The sequence below is a fragment of the Felis catus genome, chromosome D3, assembly GCF_018350175.1.
Source record: "Felis catus isolate Fca126 chromosome D3, F.catus_Fca126_mat1.0, whole genome shotgun sequence".
Lineage (NCBI taxonomy): Eukaryota > Metazoa > Chordata > Mammalia > Carnivora > Felidae > Felis > Felis catus.
Genome location: NC_058379.1, coordinates 69794644 through 69811529, shown reverse-complemented (window position 1 = coordinate 69811529; position 16886 = coordinate 69794644). Strand labels below are relative to the sequence as shown.

Genomic DNA, 16886 nt, shown 5'->3' with positions numbered 1-16886 from the left:
TAACTTCTTAGAGGTGTCCACACTAAGCCTCCAGAAATTCATCAATTACAGGTTTTCCTACCCGAGCACTGGTTCCCACAGATTTCTGCTCAGGGGTTTCCACTGTGGTAAGTTGTGATTCTTTGTATTTACCTGTATGTTTCTCTAATTTGGGGCAATGGTTTGCCCTGTGACCTTGCTTCTGTTATGGATCTAAGGTTAGTTCTTGATTTAAGTTTGTAAGCTTTTTCCTTGATGTTAGGATGACAGAGTTGCAACTTCTAAGCTCCTGACATGCCAGACTGGAAACCAGAAGTCTGCTACTATTTTTTAAATTATACTTTTTTATTTGGGGATAATTTTAGATTCACATGCAGTTGAAAGAAATAAACAGAGAGATGCTATGTACCCTTTATTTAGTTTCTCTCAATGATGCCTTGAAAACCTATAGTCTAGTATCACAGTCAGGATACTGACACTGAACTGTCAAGATACAGAACATCCCCATCACCACAAGGATTCTTCATGTTTCCCTTTTATCTGTTCTCCATTTCCCTAATTTTGTCATTTCAAGAGTGTTATGTAAATGGAATCGTATAGTGTGTAACATTTTAGGATTGACATTTTCCTTCAGCGTAACTCTGGAGATTCATCCAGGTTTTTGCATGTATCAGTAGTGTGTTTATTTTTATTGTTGAGGGGTATTCATGCTATGACTGCACCACAGTCTGTTTTTACCATTTACCTGTTAAAGGTCATCTGAGTTGTTTCCAGCTTATGGCTATTATGAGTAAAGCTCCTGTAGTCGTTCATGTACAGGTTTTTTTATGTGAGCACAAATTTTTGTTTCTTTGGGAAAATGCCCTGAAGGGCAATTGTAATTGCACGTTTGGTTTTTTAAGAAACTGCCAAACTGTTTTTCAGAGTAGCTTTACCATCCCACCAATAATGTACATTCCTACTAACAATGAATGAATAATTCAGTCTCTCTACATCCTTGCCAACATTTGATGGTGTTATTTATTGGTTTTTTACTTTAGCCATACTGATAGATGTATAGTGGTATCTCATTGTTTTTGCATTTTATATTTCCATAATAACTATGATGTCAATCAACTTTTCGCATGCTCATTTGCTATCTGTATTTCCTCTTCAGTGAAATGTTTTCTCATAATTCTTGCCCATTTTCTAATTGGATTATTTGATTTCTTTTTTTTCCTCTTGAGTTTTTGTTCTCCATTTGATCTCCATAGATCATTTTATTTTGTTTTTTAATAGCTTCATTAAGGTAAGTCATATAACATATGATTTGCCCATTTAAAACATACATTTTAGTGGTTTTTGGTATATTCACAGATATGTACAACCATTCCCACAGTCAATTTTAGAACTTTTTTAATGTCTTACTATTCCCTCTTCCCCACCCCCTACCCCTATTCCTAAGCAACTACTAATATATTTTCTGTCTCTATAGATTTGCTATTCTGGACTTTAATATGAATACAATTATATATTCTGTGACTTTTTGACTGGCATCTTTCATTTAGCACAATGTTTCAAGGTTTATCCATGTTGTAACATGTATGAGTACTTCATTCTTTTATGCGGCTGAATAATACTCCATTGTATGGATATACCACATTTCCTTTATCCATTTGTCAGTCTATGGACATTTGATTTGTTTGCAGTTTTGGGCTATTATGAATAATGCTACTGTAATCTTGTGTAAATTTTTGTTTGGACATAGGTTTTTTTTTATCTTTTTTCCCCCCTCTTAGGTATATACCTAGGAGTGGAATTAATGAGTCCTAGGGTAACTTTATGTTTAAGTTTCTGAGTACTTGCCAAATTGTTTTCCAAAGTGGCTTTACCATTTTTTGTTCTCACTAGCAGTGTGAGAAAGTTTTGATTTCTCCACATACTTGTTAACATTTGTTATTGTTTGTCGTTTTTTATTTTAACCATCCTAGTGTGTTTAAAGTGATCTGTTTTGTGGCTTTGAGGTGCATTTCTCTAATGACTAATGATGTTCAGCCTCTTTTTCTGTGCTTATTGACCATTTGTATATCTTTCTAGAGAAATCTATTTGAATCCATTTGAAATTTCAAGAAAACAATTCCAGTCATTTCCCCAATTTTTAATTGGGTTATTTGTCTTTATTATTGAGTTGTTATAGTTCTTTATATGTTCTAGATACAAGTCCCTTACACATAAGTTGTGTATATGTATACACACACACACACATACACACACATATATATATACACACATATATATATACAACCCACAGAATAAAAAATATATATATAAATATATAAACTATATATATATTTTTTATTCTGTGGGTTGTAGTTTCACTTTTAAGGGATGGTATCCCTTGAAGTCCCAAGTCCAATTCATCTATATTTTGTTTTGTTGCATGTGCTTTTGGTGCCCTATCTAAAAATCTGTTCCTAAACCAAGGTCAAGAAGATAGTGGTCCTATGTTTTCTTCTTAGAGTTTTATAGGTTTAGCTCTCACATTTAGGCCTTTGATCCATTTTGAGTTAAATTTTGTATATGGTGTGAGGTAGGGGTCCAACATCATTCCTTTGCATGTAGATATCCAATTGTTCTAGCACCATTTGTTGAAGAGACTATTCTTCCCCTATCGAACTGTCTTGGTACACTTGTCAAAATCAATTGAGAGTGAATGTGAGGGTTTATCTCTGAACTCTCAGTTCTATTTGATTAATCTACATGTCCATCCTTAGGCCAGTGTCACATATCTATTTGTCTTGATCACTGTAGCTTTTGTGGTAAGTTTGAGATCAGGAAATGTGAATCCTCCACCTTTGTTCCTTTTCAAATTGTTTTGGCTTTTCTGACTCTCTTGCATTTTCATATGAATTTAGAAGCAACTTGTTGATCTGCATAGAAGCTATTTGGGATTTTGATAGGGATTATTTTGAATCTGTAGACCAAATGTAGGCTATTGCCATTTTAATAATATTGCCTTCTGATCCGTGAATGTAGGATGTCTTTCCACTTATTATTTCAATTTCTTAGTTTTCAGAGTATACGTTTTGCACTTCTTTTGTTAAATTTATTCCCACATATGAGACTATGAATGCAAATGCATTCTGAGGGTACAGTTCAGACCTTGCTAGCCCCCCCTCAGATCTATGATATTCTCAAAAGAGATCAGACCAGAGACTAGATAGAACAGCACAAATATAATACCATGAACAACAGAGAAGCCAACTAAAATGCCAGCATAATAAAGCCCAGTTTGAAGCCTTAGCTGCACATTAAAATCACTTGGGGAACTTTGTTCATTAGACAAGAATCTCTCAGGATGAGATTCAGTCCTTGGTACTTTTTTAAGCTCCCAGCTGATTCCACAGTATATCTAAGGCTGAGAATGTCTGTCACAAAGCATCAAGTGACTCGGCTTCTAGTCAGAGACTGTGCCATCATAGTAGTAATGACTTACTTTGTTTATCAGGTTACAATTTCATAACCTACATAAATGAAAAGCTGTATAATTGAAAATTATCTGGGAACTGCTTTGAAAAATACTTTGGGAATGTGTTTGAAGTAACTTGTTTAAAAATGTATTATAAAGCACAGGTATAAAGAATAGTACAATAAAACCCTCCTGTGTCCTTTACTTAACTTCAATAACCACCAACTACTGGCCATTCTGTATTTCATCTGTGCCCCACCCATTCCCTACCACCATCCCTGGATATTTCGAAATGAACCCTAGACATAATATTTCATCTGTAAATGTGTCAGTATGTAGTTCTAAAAGGTTGGGATTGTAGCTTTAAAATATTGTTTTAAAACTTAATTTTCCACACCATATCACATCTACATGTTTGACTACATGAGGTAATCTTTCTGTTGTGTAGGAAGAGATGGCAAGAGAACAGGAAATATATCGTCGATATGTGGCACAGAGGCGTGAGGAGGAAAGAGCTCAGGAGAAAGAATTGGACAGAATATTAGAGGCAGAGAAGGAGAAGAAGTTGGCTGAGAAGGACAAGGAGCTGAGACTTGAAAAGGAGGCAAGGAGACAACTTGTGAATGAGGTCATGTGTACAAGAAAACTTCAAGTTCAAGAAAAATGTAAGGAAATGAACTATAATAATAATATAGTGGGGCCTTAATTCAACTTAAACAGCAACCAAAAAATTTATTAAGTAGGTATTATATGTAAAATGATATGAGGATTAAGGCAAGACCCCTGCCTTGGAGAACTTATCTAATTTAGTACATGGAGTATAAACATACGAAGAGTTTTATATCCTAGCAGATTCTAAGTAGTCATGTGGGAGATGTTTCAAGGTTAAAGGAACAGTATGTCTATTGAATGGTCTGTGTGCCTTAGTGATTATAAAGGAGAATGAGGAGGTAGGGCACAGCACGCATACATACCCCTCCTCCCTTTTATCTGTCCTTCTTTTCTTTCTGCAGGTGTCTCTGTGCCTTCATATCTGAATACCTTTACTTGGGTAGTCTTCCCTGTCTATGATGTTTCTGATCTTGAGAAATCCTGGAGATCCTTCAAGACCAGCTCAAATGTCTCATTCCTCAAATATGTCCCCTTATTCATAATAAATCCTCTTTCTGGGGCTCTCCCTGTGGCTTGCTCAATCTCTGTCTTAGCACGCCTTTGTATGCCCTCAGCTCCAAACAGTGCTTGGTCACAAAAGGAAATATCTGTTGAGAGGGTCAACAGCCACCTCCAGATTTCCATCATTCCATGTCCAGCCCAATGAACCAGAGAGGCAGTAGATGAACACATTTACCATTTGGGTACCACTAGACTCCACACTAGTTGTCTTTGCAGGAGAAAGCTCATCTTGGTTCCACTAATTGATTCTCTACTCCATGAATTATAACAGCCATTGAAAATTATTAGGCCCATGTTGGGTGGAGTTGTAAGAAAATTAGAAGAAAGCTTAAAAGCTAAAACGATTTCCGTGTTTACCCATGATAAATGTTTTAAAAGCTATTGAGGCAACATGGAAAATTTAAGTATTTGGGGCCATTTTTAAACAAATAAACAAAATCAACCATAATTCTACCACCCAGTGATAGCTACTATTCACTTCATGTATTTCCTTCCAGTATTATTACTATGTATATCATTTCCCTTCACAAGTTAGGATCATGTTGAATATATTGTTTTAGAGCCAGCCTTTTCCACCTATAAACATTTTTCCAGGTCATATTTCTTCAATTATAGAATTTGTAATGTTGCCTAGAAATCCATTATAAAAATGGACCATAATTTATTTTACCTAAACACAACTAATAGACCTTCAGATTGTCTTGAATCTTTTTACTACTATTTTAGCATTGCAGGTTACTATCTCTGTACATAGTTCTTTTTGGCTCATGTATGATTATTTAAGATAAGTTCCTGTAAATGGATTTGGGGACCAAAGATACATACATTTCAAATGTATATTTCCCAATTGTATTTATTCTTCTGTGAACTCTGTTTCCTTTGTCGTTTTCCCCCCTTACTGGATGCTTATGTTTTTAAAATTTAATTTACAAAAGCCTTATATATTATATACTAAGGCTTTTTCCAATATTTATTTTGTCATAAATAAACTCTCATTAACATAAATGACAATAGAACTGTTTGTCCTCAAGAAGAAAAGGGTGAGAAGTGTTCTGACAGTGGTAACCTGGTTTGAAAAGGCTGATCATAGATTTGCAATGAAAAATGGTTAAGAAAAAAATATGTGTAGATCACAGCACATTCAAACCTAAACCCTCTTCTTCCCTTGATGAAGATGACTGACTACTTGATAAGATGACTACTTATTGACCTAAGATGTAGTCAGTGAGTGTAAGCTCTGCCTCTCTAAAGACAGGATGGCATTGATGCCCAGAGGGATGGCAGCAAGTCTTGTCTGAAGAAGGTCGTTTAGCAAAAATTACTTTTGTCTTTCTCAGTGCAACGAAAGGCAAAAGAACAGGAAGAGCGTGTTATGGAACAGGAACGTATAAATGAAGGTCTTAAAGAGCTTAATCGTGAAGAGAAGGAGAATTTTGCAAGGTATGATTTTGTTTTCTTTATTATTGTTTACTACCTAAAAAAAGGCAGATTTTTAGCGTGGAAAGAGGACAATGTGCCGTTATTCATGCATTATTGACATTTTTTAACATCAGTATTAAATTTGTCTTAAAAGCTCAAGTCGGTTTACAGAATTTCATATAGAAATAAGCACCAGCCATCTTGGTAAAATTAAATTTTATTGCTATTGTGTATATTGTGATTATAGACATTAGATATTAAACTGGACAAACATCTTAAAAAATAAAATACATTAGAAACAATTTTTTAAAAATAGGCCCCAACATTAAATCCTAATGAAATAACAAGAAGACTATTCTCCTCCATGAAACAAACCCTGAAACACAGTGTGGCTTCATTAGTTGGATTAGCAGAAATGGCTTATGGGGATAGCAGTCCATGCAAAATGTCCTCAGGAGAATTTTTGCAGCTTCACTGGATGGGAAAACTGAAGTGTTCTAGGCACTTTGGGAAATACCAGTGCCTTCCTTTGCTAAGTGGCCCTCTGATCACCACAATCAGGCTGTGGTGGAGGAAACAGACAGATAGATGCCTCCTTGCAGCATTTCTTGGACCATAGCATAACCTTTCACTGATGACCAAGATACCCAACTCAGGTGACCAGTGTGGTATAGGAAGATTTGGCTCTTCTAATTGCTGGTCACCCTTCCTGTCCCTTGGGCCTGTCCGCTGACTTACACACTCACTGGATGCATAGAAATAAGTTCTTTTCACTCTAGAAAGACTGTGGTTTATGTACCTGAACCTATTGTTAGTTTGGGGGTACTCACTTTAATATCTGGCCTACCCTACTGACTTCCTGCTACTGCCTCTGTTCTGGAGGTCTTCTCATTTTTAAAAAGTTTATTGTTGGAGATGTGAGGGGACTTGACAAATAGAAACTTTCTTCCCTGCCCAACTTCTGAATCAACTGAGAGAGAAGAAAAACAAGTGTATATGGAAGGTGTCACAGCTACCTATTGGTGCATAATAAAATAACCCCAAAATTTGTGGCTTAAAGTGAGTTATGATTATCTCTCATGATTGGTTGACAAGGCTCAGCTAGGTGGTTCTTGCTTAGGGTCCCACATGTGGTTCAAGTCAGTTGTTGGACGGGGTTGCATTCATCTGAAGGCTCAACTGCCCTGGACTCCTCCAGTATCTTCTCATATACCTGGCAGTGTATGTTGAGTTGGGGAGCTCATCAGTATTATCACCCAGAACACCTTCATGTGGCCTCTCCATGTGCTTGGGCTTCTCCCAGTATGGTGGTTGGTTCCGACAGGGAGAGTTCTAATAGTGAACATTCCAGTAGGCAGGAGGGGAAGCTGCCAGGCCAGGTAAGGGCTACGCCTAGGACTGACATAGCATAACTTTTGTCATATTCTACTGGTCATAAAAATTGTCACTGGGCCTATGCAGATTCAAGGGGATGGAGACATAAGCCCTACCTCTTGATAAGGGGAATAGAGGTTCACATTGCAGAAGAGCATATGGAGGGGAGCTATCACTGTAACCATCTTTAGAAAATGGAATCTGCCACAGAGGCTTATGCATCTTTGTTTTATGATAAAAGCTTCATTTCTGATAAAAGCTGATAAAAAATGTGGCTTATAGATTATAAAATGGCATGAGCACTATGGAGAAAAGTAGGAAGTTTCCTCAAAAAATTAACAATAGAACTACCTTGTGATCGAGCAATCCCACTCGTGGGTATATATCCAAAATAATTGAAAGCAGGACCTTGAAGAGCTACTTGCACAGCTGTGTTTATAGCAGCACTGTTCACAATAGCCAGGAAGTGGAAATAACCCTAATGTCCACTAACAGATGAATGGATGAACCAGATGTGATATATATGTACAATGGAATATTATTCAGCCTTCAGAAGGAAGAAAATCCTGTCAGATGTCACTGCATGGATGAGAACCTTGAGGACACTATGCTAAGTGAAATAAGCCAGTCACAAAAAGACAAATACTATGATTTTGTTTATACAAGATATCTAGAGTATTCGAATTCTGCACGGCAAATAGAATGGTGGTTGCCAGAGGCTGGTGGGAGGGAGAGAGAAGGAGCTATTGTTGTTTAATGGGTATAGAGTTTCAGATTTGCAAGATGAAAACATCCCGGAGATCTGATTCACAACAATGTGAATGTACTTAACACTGCTGAACTATTACACTTAAAAATTGTTAAATGGTCAATTTTACATTATGTGGTTTTTACCATAGTAAAAAAAAAAATCACACTATAAAATTTAATATGTGGTTTATATGTTTAAAATGTGGCTTGTAAGTGGAAGAAATTGTCTAGTTAATACTGAACAGAATGAGGCACCTTTACCCACCCAGTCACCAGCAGTACCAGACCAGTGCAGGTCTCTCCAGTAGAAAGCAGGGGAGAAAACAGGCAGACTAGCCTGTTCCGGTGTTACCATTAGCAAAGTCACTTCTTGGGGCACCCCGGTGGTTCAATCAATTAAGCGTCCAACTCTTGATTTTGGCTCCAGTCATGATCTCACAGTTCATGTGATGGAGTACCGGTGTTGGGTTCCGTGCTGACGGCGTGGAGCCTACTTGGGATTCTGTCTTCTCTTCTCTCTGTCTCTGTCTCTCTCTCTCTCAAAATAAATAAATAAACATTAAAAAAGAAAAGTCACTTCTTCCTTGGGGAAGAGTGGAAGAAGAGATGGAGAGAGGCCAAGGACTCGCTCCAGATAGCAGGAAATATTCTGAGTGAACCAAATCAATATTTGTTCTATGTCTAGCTTAATTATTATTGTGTAATAAACACATTATTGAATTTTCCATTTATTTCTTCCACTCTCACCCTGATTTTCACAAATTATTTTAATCTGACTTCAAAAATTCCATTTTAATTGTAATGCCTTAAGTGAATCCAAATGCTTACCATTTGTAATTCTGTACTTTAACATTTCTAATATCTTAGACGTTCCAGTTTGGCCCAGGAGTACAGGAAGCAACTTCAGATGCAAATGTCCTACCAGCAGCAAGCCCGGGAAGCAGAGAAGGAAGAGGAACGCAGAGAGTTTGAAGCAGGGATGGCAGCAAACAAGATTTGCCAGGACAAGATCCGGGAGATCCTATCCGTCCATCCCGTGCTGCCCCGAAACATTCATCCCATGCGGAGGGCGTGCCCTGATAAGCTCCCACCATAGTCTCACAGATGTTAATATATTTTTTTCTCAGTCTTTTAATGTTTTTAACTACAGTATGAGTTCCTTTCAACTCACAGATAAACTTTCCTTTATTTCTGAGTTTGCATAATTCCACATAATGTTATTCCTTCAAATTAAACTTCATGCCTTTTTTTTTAGGCTTTATAGACAGACTTTCAAGTCTGAATGAGCTATTTCCTATCACACAGTTACTTTCCTGACTTATCCCCATGCCTCTGTTTCATATTCATTTATTAATAGCTACACTTTCTTTCCCCCATTTCCTCTTGCCTCCTTTCTCTTTTGTCTCATATACATGACTCACCATATCAACAGGGCAGAGCTGGGCCTAGGAATCACTTTCATAAGCCCACTTATTTAGATATTACACAAATATGTACCATTCATGTGCCAGGCACTATTCTGGTTCTGGGACTTCAGCAAGAACAGAACAAACCCCTTGCTTTTGTGGAGCTTACTTCCTGGTGGAAGAAACCGGGCGATGTGTTAAGTGTTATAAAGCAGGAAATGGCAAGAGTGCTCAAAGATAAGTTTGAGCAGCTGATACTTGAATGAACCACCCATATGGTTATCTGAGGGAAAACATCCCAGGCAGAGGAAAGAGCCAATGCAAGGGCCCTGGGGCAGAAATCTGCTTAGTGCATTTGAGACATAGAGTGGAGTGAGTGAGGAGAGAGTGGTAAGTGGTTGAAGATTAATCAGAAAGAAGGGGCCAGATGATGTAAGGCCTTGGAGCCATGGTAAAGACTGGCTTTTACTTGGCTGTGAAAAGCTGTTATAGGGTTTTGAGCAGAAGAGTAACATAGGATGTAAGAGGGTTGCTGTCTGCTGTGTTGAGAACAGACTTTAGGCAAAACAGACAAGAACAGACTCAGTTAAGGAGGGATCACAATAACCCAGGTAAGAGGTGGTGATAGCATGGTAGCCAGCCTCCACGATGGCCCCTAATGATCCTCTCCCCTGTATTTCTGCCCTTGTATAGTCTCCTTCCACCCTGAACCATGGCTACCCTGTGTGACAAAGTGTTATAGGATCTTCTAGAGAGTCTCCTTAAAAGAGAAGGGAAGGAATTTTTGGAATGGTCGAGTAAGGGGCTCTGGAAATCCTCTCCAAAATGCAATGATAAAATGGACACCATTGTCAAGAAGAGCCATTTCAGGCCTGGAAATTGACCAAAGGCATGCAACAGGTTGAGAAGCATTTATTCAAGAAAATCTACTAAACCTTCGTAAGAATGGTGAGAATCTATGGCATTTTAGCCTGGAGCTGCTGCCATATCTCCCTCAGCTACATGAGGCAGTGGTTCTACCAAGGCAGGGCATGGTATGAGGACCTGCAGCCTCACTGCCAGATGACGCTGACTTGATTAGGAGCAGAATTTGGAAAAAAAATCCATGCTTGGGGCATTGTCAAAATAATAGTGATTTTTTAAAAAAATATTTTTAGAGTGTGAGTGGAGGAGAGAGGCAGACAGAGAGAGAGAGAGAGAGAGAGAGAGAGAGAGAGAGAATCTTAAGTAGGCTCCATGCTGTCAGTGTAGATCCTGATTGTGGGGCTCAATCCCATGACCCTGGGATCATGACCTGAGCTGAAATCGGGACTTGGATGCCCAACGGACTGAGCCACCCAGGAGCCCCAAAATAATAGTGGTTATAGTGGCAGTCAGGGAAGGCCAACATCACAGCTAACCTGAGGTTGTGATACTGATTGGGACAAGCAACAGACAGACCAGCCAGAAATTTAGAGGAAGATTTGGGGAACATGACAGCCATAATGGACTTTGATGTTTGAATGGGCTTCCATATATTCTTGGTAGTCTGGAAGGCCGTATGGGCATAAAGCTATATGCTTGCTCACGAAAGACCTGAATAGGTCCTAGTAGTCTATGGATCCTTGGCCAAATGTAAGGTCTTGAACATACAGAAGGTAAAAGTTGGGTCAGATTTGCAAATGGCCTAAACTTTAAATGAGTTCCCTAACCTTTACACAGATCTATCAGCAAAAGGTGCAAACCTTACAAGTTTAATCACTCACTGAGTAGTAAGCTATAGTGACCCAGGGCCACCCCTAGGAAGCCAGCCTTAAAAATAAAACAGGAATTAAAAAAATAAGCAGACATCAGCGCTATCTAGCCAGGTTGTATAAAGGTTTAAATGAAGTCTAGAATGTGTATGTAATTTGATTAACTATAGAGTGTTACAGACATGTGGGTATTAGTATCAGACTCATCCCCCCCATGCGAGGGTTCTCTCCTCGTTCTCTCATTTGTGTCCACCTTGCTCTTTTTGCACTCTTCCATTAATAGGGAGGTTCAGGGGCGTCTGGGTGGCTCAGTCAGTTAAGCGTCTGACTTCGGTTTGGGTCATGATCTCACAGCTTGTGAGTTGGAGCCCCGCATTGGACTCTGGGCTGACAGCTCGGAGCCTGGAGCCTGCTTCGGATTCTGTGTCTCCCTCTCTCTCTCTCTGCCCCTCCCCCGCTCACCCTCTGTCTCTCTCTCTCTCTCTCTCTCTCAAAAAATAAACATTAAAAAATTTTTTAAATTAAAAAAAATAGGGAGGTTCTTTATATCAGACTGAAATCTATCTCCTCAAGGAAGTGTTTGCAAAACATATATCCAACAAAGGACTCATTTCCAGAATATATAAACAGCTGCTACAATAAGAAAAAGATAACTCAGTAGAAAAAAATGGACAAAAGACTTGTACTGACACTTCATAAAGAGAATAAGAAAATGGGTAATAAACAGGGAGGTGCTCAACGTTATTACTCACCATGGAAGTAAAATTAAAACCACCATGAATCTACACACTCAGCGAAATGGGTAAAATGAGAAAGACAAGCAAACAAGTATTGGAGAGAATATCAAGCAACGGAACTCTCCTACACTGATGTTAAGAATATAAATTTTAAGGGGGCGCTTGGGTGGCTCAGTCAGTTAAGTGTATGACTTCAGCTCAGGTCATGATCTCATGGTTCATGGAATAGAGCCCTGCATTGGGCTCTTGTGCTGACAGCTCAGAGCCTGGAGCCTACTTTGGATTCTGTGTCTCCCTCTCTCTCTGCCCCTTCTCCCACTCACACTCTCTCTCTTTCTCAAAAATAAACATTAAAAAATATATATAAATTTTAGGGGCGCCTGGGTGGCTCAGTCGGTTGAGTGTCTGACTCTTGATCTTGGCTCAAGTTACGGTCTTGTGGTTAATGGTATCAAGCCCTGCACCGGGCTCTGCACTGACAGCACAGAGCTTTCTTGAGATTTTCTCTCTTTCTCTCTCTGCCCCTCCCCTGCTCTCTCTCCCCACAAAAAAACATAAAAAAAAAAAAGATTGTTCATAGAAGCACTATTCATAATAGCCCAAATTAGAAGTAGCCCAAATGCCATCCAGAGTAGAATGGAAAACTATACACAATGGAAATGAATGAACTCTGCTACATGCAACAGCATTGATTAGCCTCACAGACATAATGATGAACAAAATAAGTCAGATATGTGCTATGATGTTCCACTTATGAAAAACTCAGAAGCAGGTAAAACTAAGTTTTGGTATTATAAATCAGGTGATTACCCTTTTGGGGAGAGTGCCTGGAGAGGGACTTCTGGGTATTATTACTGTTCTGTTTCTTGATTTTTGGGTGGTGGTTATTCAGTGTGTTCACCTTGAGCAAATTCTTCAAGCTGTACATTTAAGATTTGTGCAGTTTTCTATATGTGTGCTGGGCTTCCATTAAGAGTTTAAAAACAACCAACCTTCCTGAAATAGCTACCATTGGTGATAGTGCTGCTTTCTGGATCTTTACCAACTGGATCTAATATTTGGAGACTACTATCCTGTCTCTTGCCATTCTCCAGGTAAACATCTCTCATTGGTCTATGCACTGCAGACCCTTCATCATCAGCTTGCCCTCTAGTGGTCACTGGACATTTTCCCAGATTTATATTAAAACAGGATGTTCAGAACTAGATAAAATCAGTCCAGAAGAGGTCTGCAGAGACCAATACAGTGGGACCATCACTTCCTGTAATCGGCACATTATACTTCATTTAATGCAGTCCACAGTTGAGTGCCCACATTCCAGTCACAATTGTAAAAATGTGGGCATAATTGTCTTGTCCTTGGCAGGCCCTACCTGCTTATTATAAACAATAAGAAGCTAGAAAGGGGAGAGGCTAGAGATTGAGCTGTTTGTAAACCTTTGAATAGCAATGTCTGATGTTCAGAAAGCTCCAGTTGGGGAACACAGGTGGGGAGGGTGGCACACCCAGAGAAGGCATGGACCCTCTGCCTTCCCCATACTTAGCTCTACCTGGCTACTCTGTTTGGCTGTTCCTGAGTTAAATCCTTTATAACAAATCAGCAAATATAAAGAGTGTTCCTGAGTTCTGTGAGCTGTTCTAGCCAATTATTGAAACTGAGAACAGAGGGTCATAGGAATTCCCAATTTATAGCCAGTTAATCAGAAGCATAGGTGGCCCAGGACTTGCGACTGGCCTCGGAAATGGGGCGAAGGCAGTCCTGTGGGACTGAGCTTTTAATCTGTGGGGTCTGCACTAACTGCAGATAGTGTCTGAACTGATTTGAATTGTCGAACTTTGGTGTCTTGGAGAATCACAGAATTGGTCATTTGTATTGGGAAACACCCCAGTTAGTAGGTGGTGGTATTGGCATTTGAACTCTGTCTGGATACAGAGTCTATGGGTTTAGTTTCTTTGATTCACTGCCTCCCCACAAACAGGTCAAAATCAATGAATTATAGGCTTTTAGAACATAAACATCTATCACAAATATTTTAGTTTATTTTGCAAATGATAAAGCAGACCCCCCCCCCCATCTCCTATCTCTTGGTTCAGCACTTTTTTCATATAACATCATGATTTGTTACCAAAATCCAATGTATCAAAGCAGTCTTAATCAACCATATGCCCTTCAAGCGTGGCTGTTTAGGCAATATATAGCATGAGGCTATTTTCACTCCATTTCCAGCACTTTTCGGCCTCTATCCACACCTTTATGTTTGCTAACAGCATTTTGGTGCAAATCCATCAAGTACACTTATGCATACACATTCCACAAATTACACAAGGCATGAATATTTTTCTTTCTACAAAGCATCCTTCTCATATTTTGATTACATTATATAAACTGGGCAAACAGTCTCTCAGAATATAGATGAAAATTTCATTTAATAAAAAGAATAGCTTCCTATATAGGGAAGTCCCTGAGATAACAGGAAAAGATCAAAAGAAAAAGATGTGATTCAGTTTATGCCTCCTGAGAAGCTGTTGGCTGGATGAGGGCTCTAGGAGCCAAAAATTGCCTCCAAGTATAAACTCATTTCTATAAAGTTCTAAGACGTGTGTTTTGGATAGAGGCTGAGTGTTATTAACTTAGTGCTTCCAAGCATTGTGATGTGGGACTTTTATTTGAAGTGGCTTTATAGATAAGGTTCTGGGAAAGCTGACATAACGAGACAGTTTCCTGTTAGGTTCTTGCCCCGTGGGCCATTAATCTGCTGTGTGACTTTGGGTGAAACTGTCTGGGATGCACTTTTCTTGCCTAAAAACCAAGGTGCCTCTAGGCCTGGGAGAGACCTGAAGGAGTGTCTAGTCCAAACCCTTCACTTTATAGATGACAGAGTGTCTCACGCTATGAGGACTTGGCTGCACTTAGGTTATTTGGTAGGTTGTCCCAGAAGCAGAAGTTCGGGATAGGCAGAGTAGCAAGGAGGAGCCAGTACAAGAATGTGCTAGAGGGAGGTTACCACTGCAGGCGATTGGGTCTCATGCCACTTGGGAGCCTTCTGAGGATCTGTGGAGAAAACCTCACAGGTATGTACTGTCCAAGGTGGATGCCAGGCACTTACCACCCCACTCCTGCCCTCTTTTGTTGAGGGGTGCCCCTGTAGTAGTTGGGAGGCTCTGGGGGTTGTGGGAAGGCCCTGGGTGAGAACCCAGAGTCATGTGCGGTATGTGCCTGAGGCGTCCCCTGGTGCCTCAGACAGAACCATCGCTAGAATTCGGGGGGCTGAGGGAAGCAGTGATACAGGGCACCTCAAGGCGAGAGAAGTTATGAAGACTTCTGATCTGGCCAGCAGCACACAGCTAGAACTATACTTTTTGTGTGTGTACATATTTTCCGTGTGTGTGTGTGTGTGTGTGTGTTCTAACTAGACGGATGCTCGAAGCAGGTGCCAAGTCTTAGATATCTCAGATGATCCTAAGCTTTCAGCACAAGACTTTGTCCAGAGCAAGTCCTCAGAAAATATTTCCTCATTTGTTTTGGGGAGAGAAAGGAAGCATCAGTGGCCAGGGTGAAAGGATGACCATGGAGCCTTATTTCTGATTCTTTAGCATCCAGACCTAAGAGGGCCTCACAGGACTGAAATGGGATAAGGCCAGGCCGAGAGAGACAAGCCCCAAAGAACACTACAATGGCCAGCAGCAAGCCAGAGCTGAGTCAGGAGGCAGAGAACCCTGACAACGAAGAGGCCACGCAAGACCTGAAGCAGGCAGGCAGCTGGGCGGGGAGATGTCATCTGAAGTAGCAAGACTTGGCCATTCTATGGCTCCCAGATCTGGACAGGAAATGTCTTTCAGTAGCCACAGACTTTGGCATAGAGCAGGTAAGGGGCTCCTGAAGGCAATGTGACATGTTTGCACTCTCTCTCCCCAGTGGGGGAGCTAGAATTTTCAGAGACTCACATCTCGATCAGACACCCAAGGCTGGTGACCATTGTACACGTCTGCTTTTGCTGTGCCTCTAGATGCAGAGCCCAACTCTAGGGCTTTCAGGTGAGTGACTTCCTGGAGCCAAAAACAGGTTATCCACATTGATGTGGACAGTGCGGGGTTGAAATGAAAGGCATTTTGCCCCTTCGTGGTCTTCTGGTCACTGAGGAAGGGTCCTCCCTTTGATGGCAGGCTCCCCTCTGCCTCTCTGCAGGCATTGGTGGATTTGGGGTTAGTGAAGGAAAGAAGATACAACCACAACCACGAGGGGGCGATAGCAAACACAAGCTTCAGTGTGGGGTGGGGAGGGGGGCAAGGTGCTTGGACAGGGTTGCTGGAGAGACTATTCCTTCACAGCAAGAGACCCAGACAGTAGGGAGAAGGAATAGAGGACAAGGGAAATCCCGGGAGTAAGGGGGATCGGGGTGGGGCTCACATGTCCAGGTGATGTTGGCCAGCACAGTGGGAAGTCTCTGGGTCAGAGAACTCCAAAGGGACTCTGGCAACATGGGGCTTGACTACTGCAAGGCCCTATCTTAGTAACAGCAGTTGGGTGGGGTGTCTTTTGAGAGAGAGAGAGAGACAGAGCGTGAGGTGGGGAGGGGCAGAGAGAGAGAGGGAGACACAGAATCCAAAGCAGGGTCCAGGGATACACAGAGCCTTGACGTGGGGCTCAAACTCACGAACTGTGAGATCATGACTTGAGGCAAAGTCGGAAGCTTAACCGACTGAGCCACACAGGTACTCCTGGTCTATTTTTAAGATAATTGGCTGTGAGTATGGCATGGGAAGGCTTTTGAACTAATAGGTTTCTGCCTTCAGTGAAGAAACAAACAACCCAGGGGCCAATACACGGAAGGCACCTTGGGTTCTTTCCTCTACCTCTGAGCACCAAG

At 40.5% G+C, this 16886-nt stretch overlaps 1 protein-coding gene across 2 annotated transcripts in view; it reads left to right on the top strand.

Annotated features, from left to right (window-relative positions):
* Positions 1-9519, top strand: part of CFAP53 (cilia and flagella associated protein 53) — a 42264-nt gene extending 32745 nt beyond the window's left edge. For both annotated transcript variants that reach the window (XM_045042280.1, XM_045042279.1), the window contains exons 7-9: positions 3876-4092; positions 5938-6040; positions 9011-9519. In XM_045042280.1, coding sequence (XP_044898215.1) covers positions 3876-4092; positions 5938-6040; positions 9011-9239 — 549 coding nt within the window. In that variant the 3' untranslated portion in view covers positions 9240-9519. The remainder of the gene's footprint in view (positions 1-3875; positions 4093-5937; positions 6041-9010) is intronic.
* The last annotated feature ends 7367 nt before the right edge of the window (positions 9520-16886 follow it).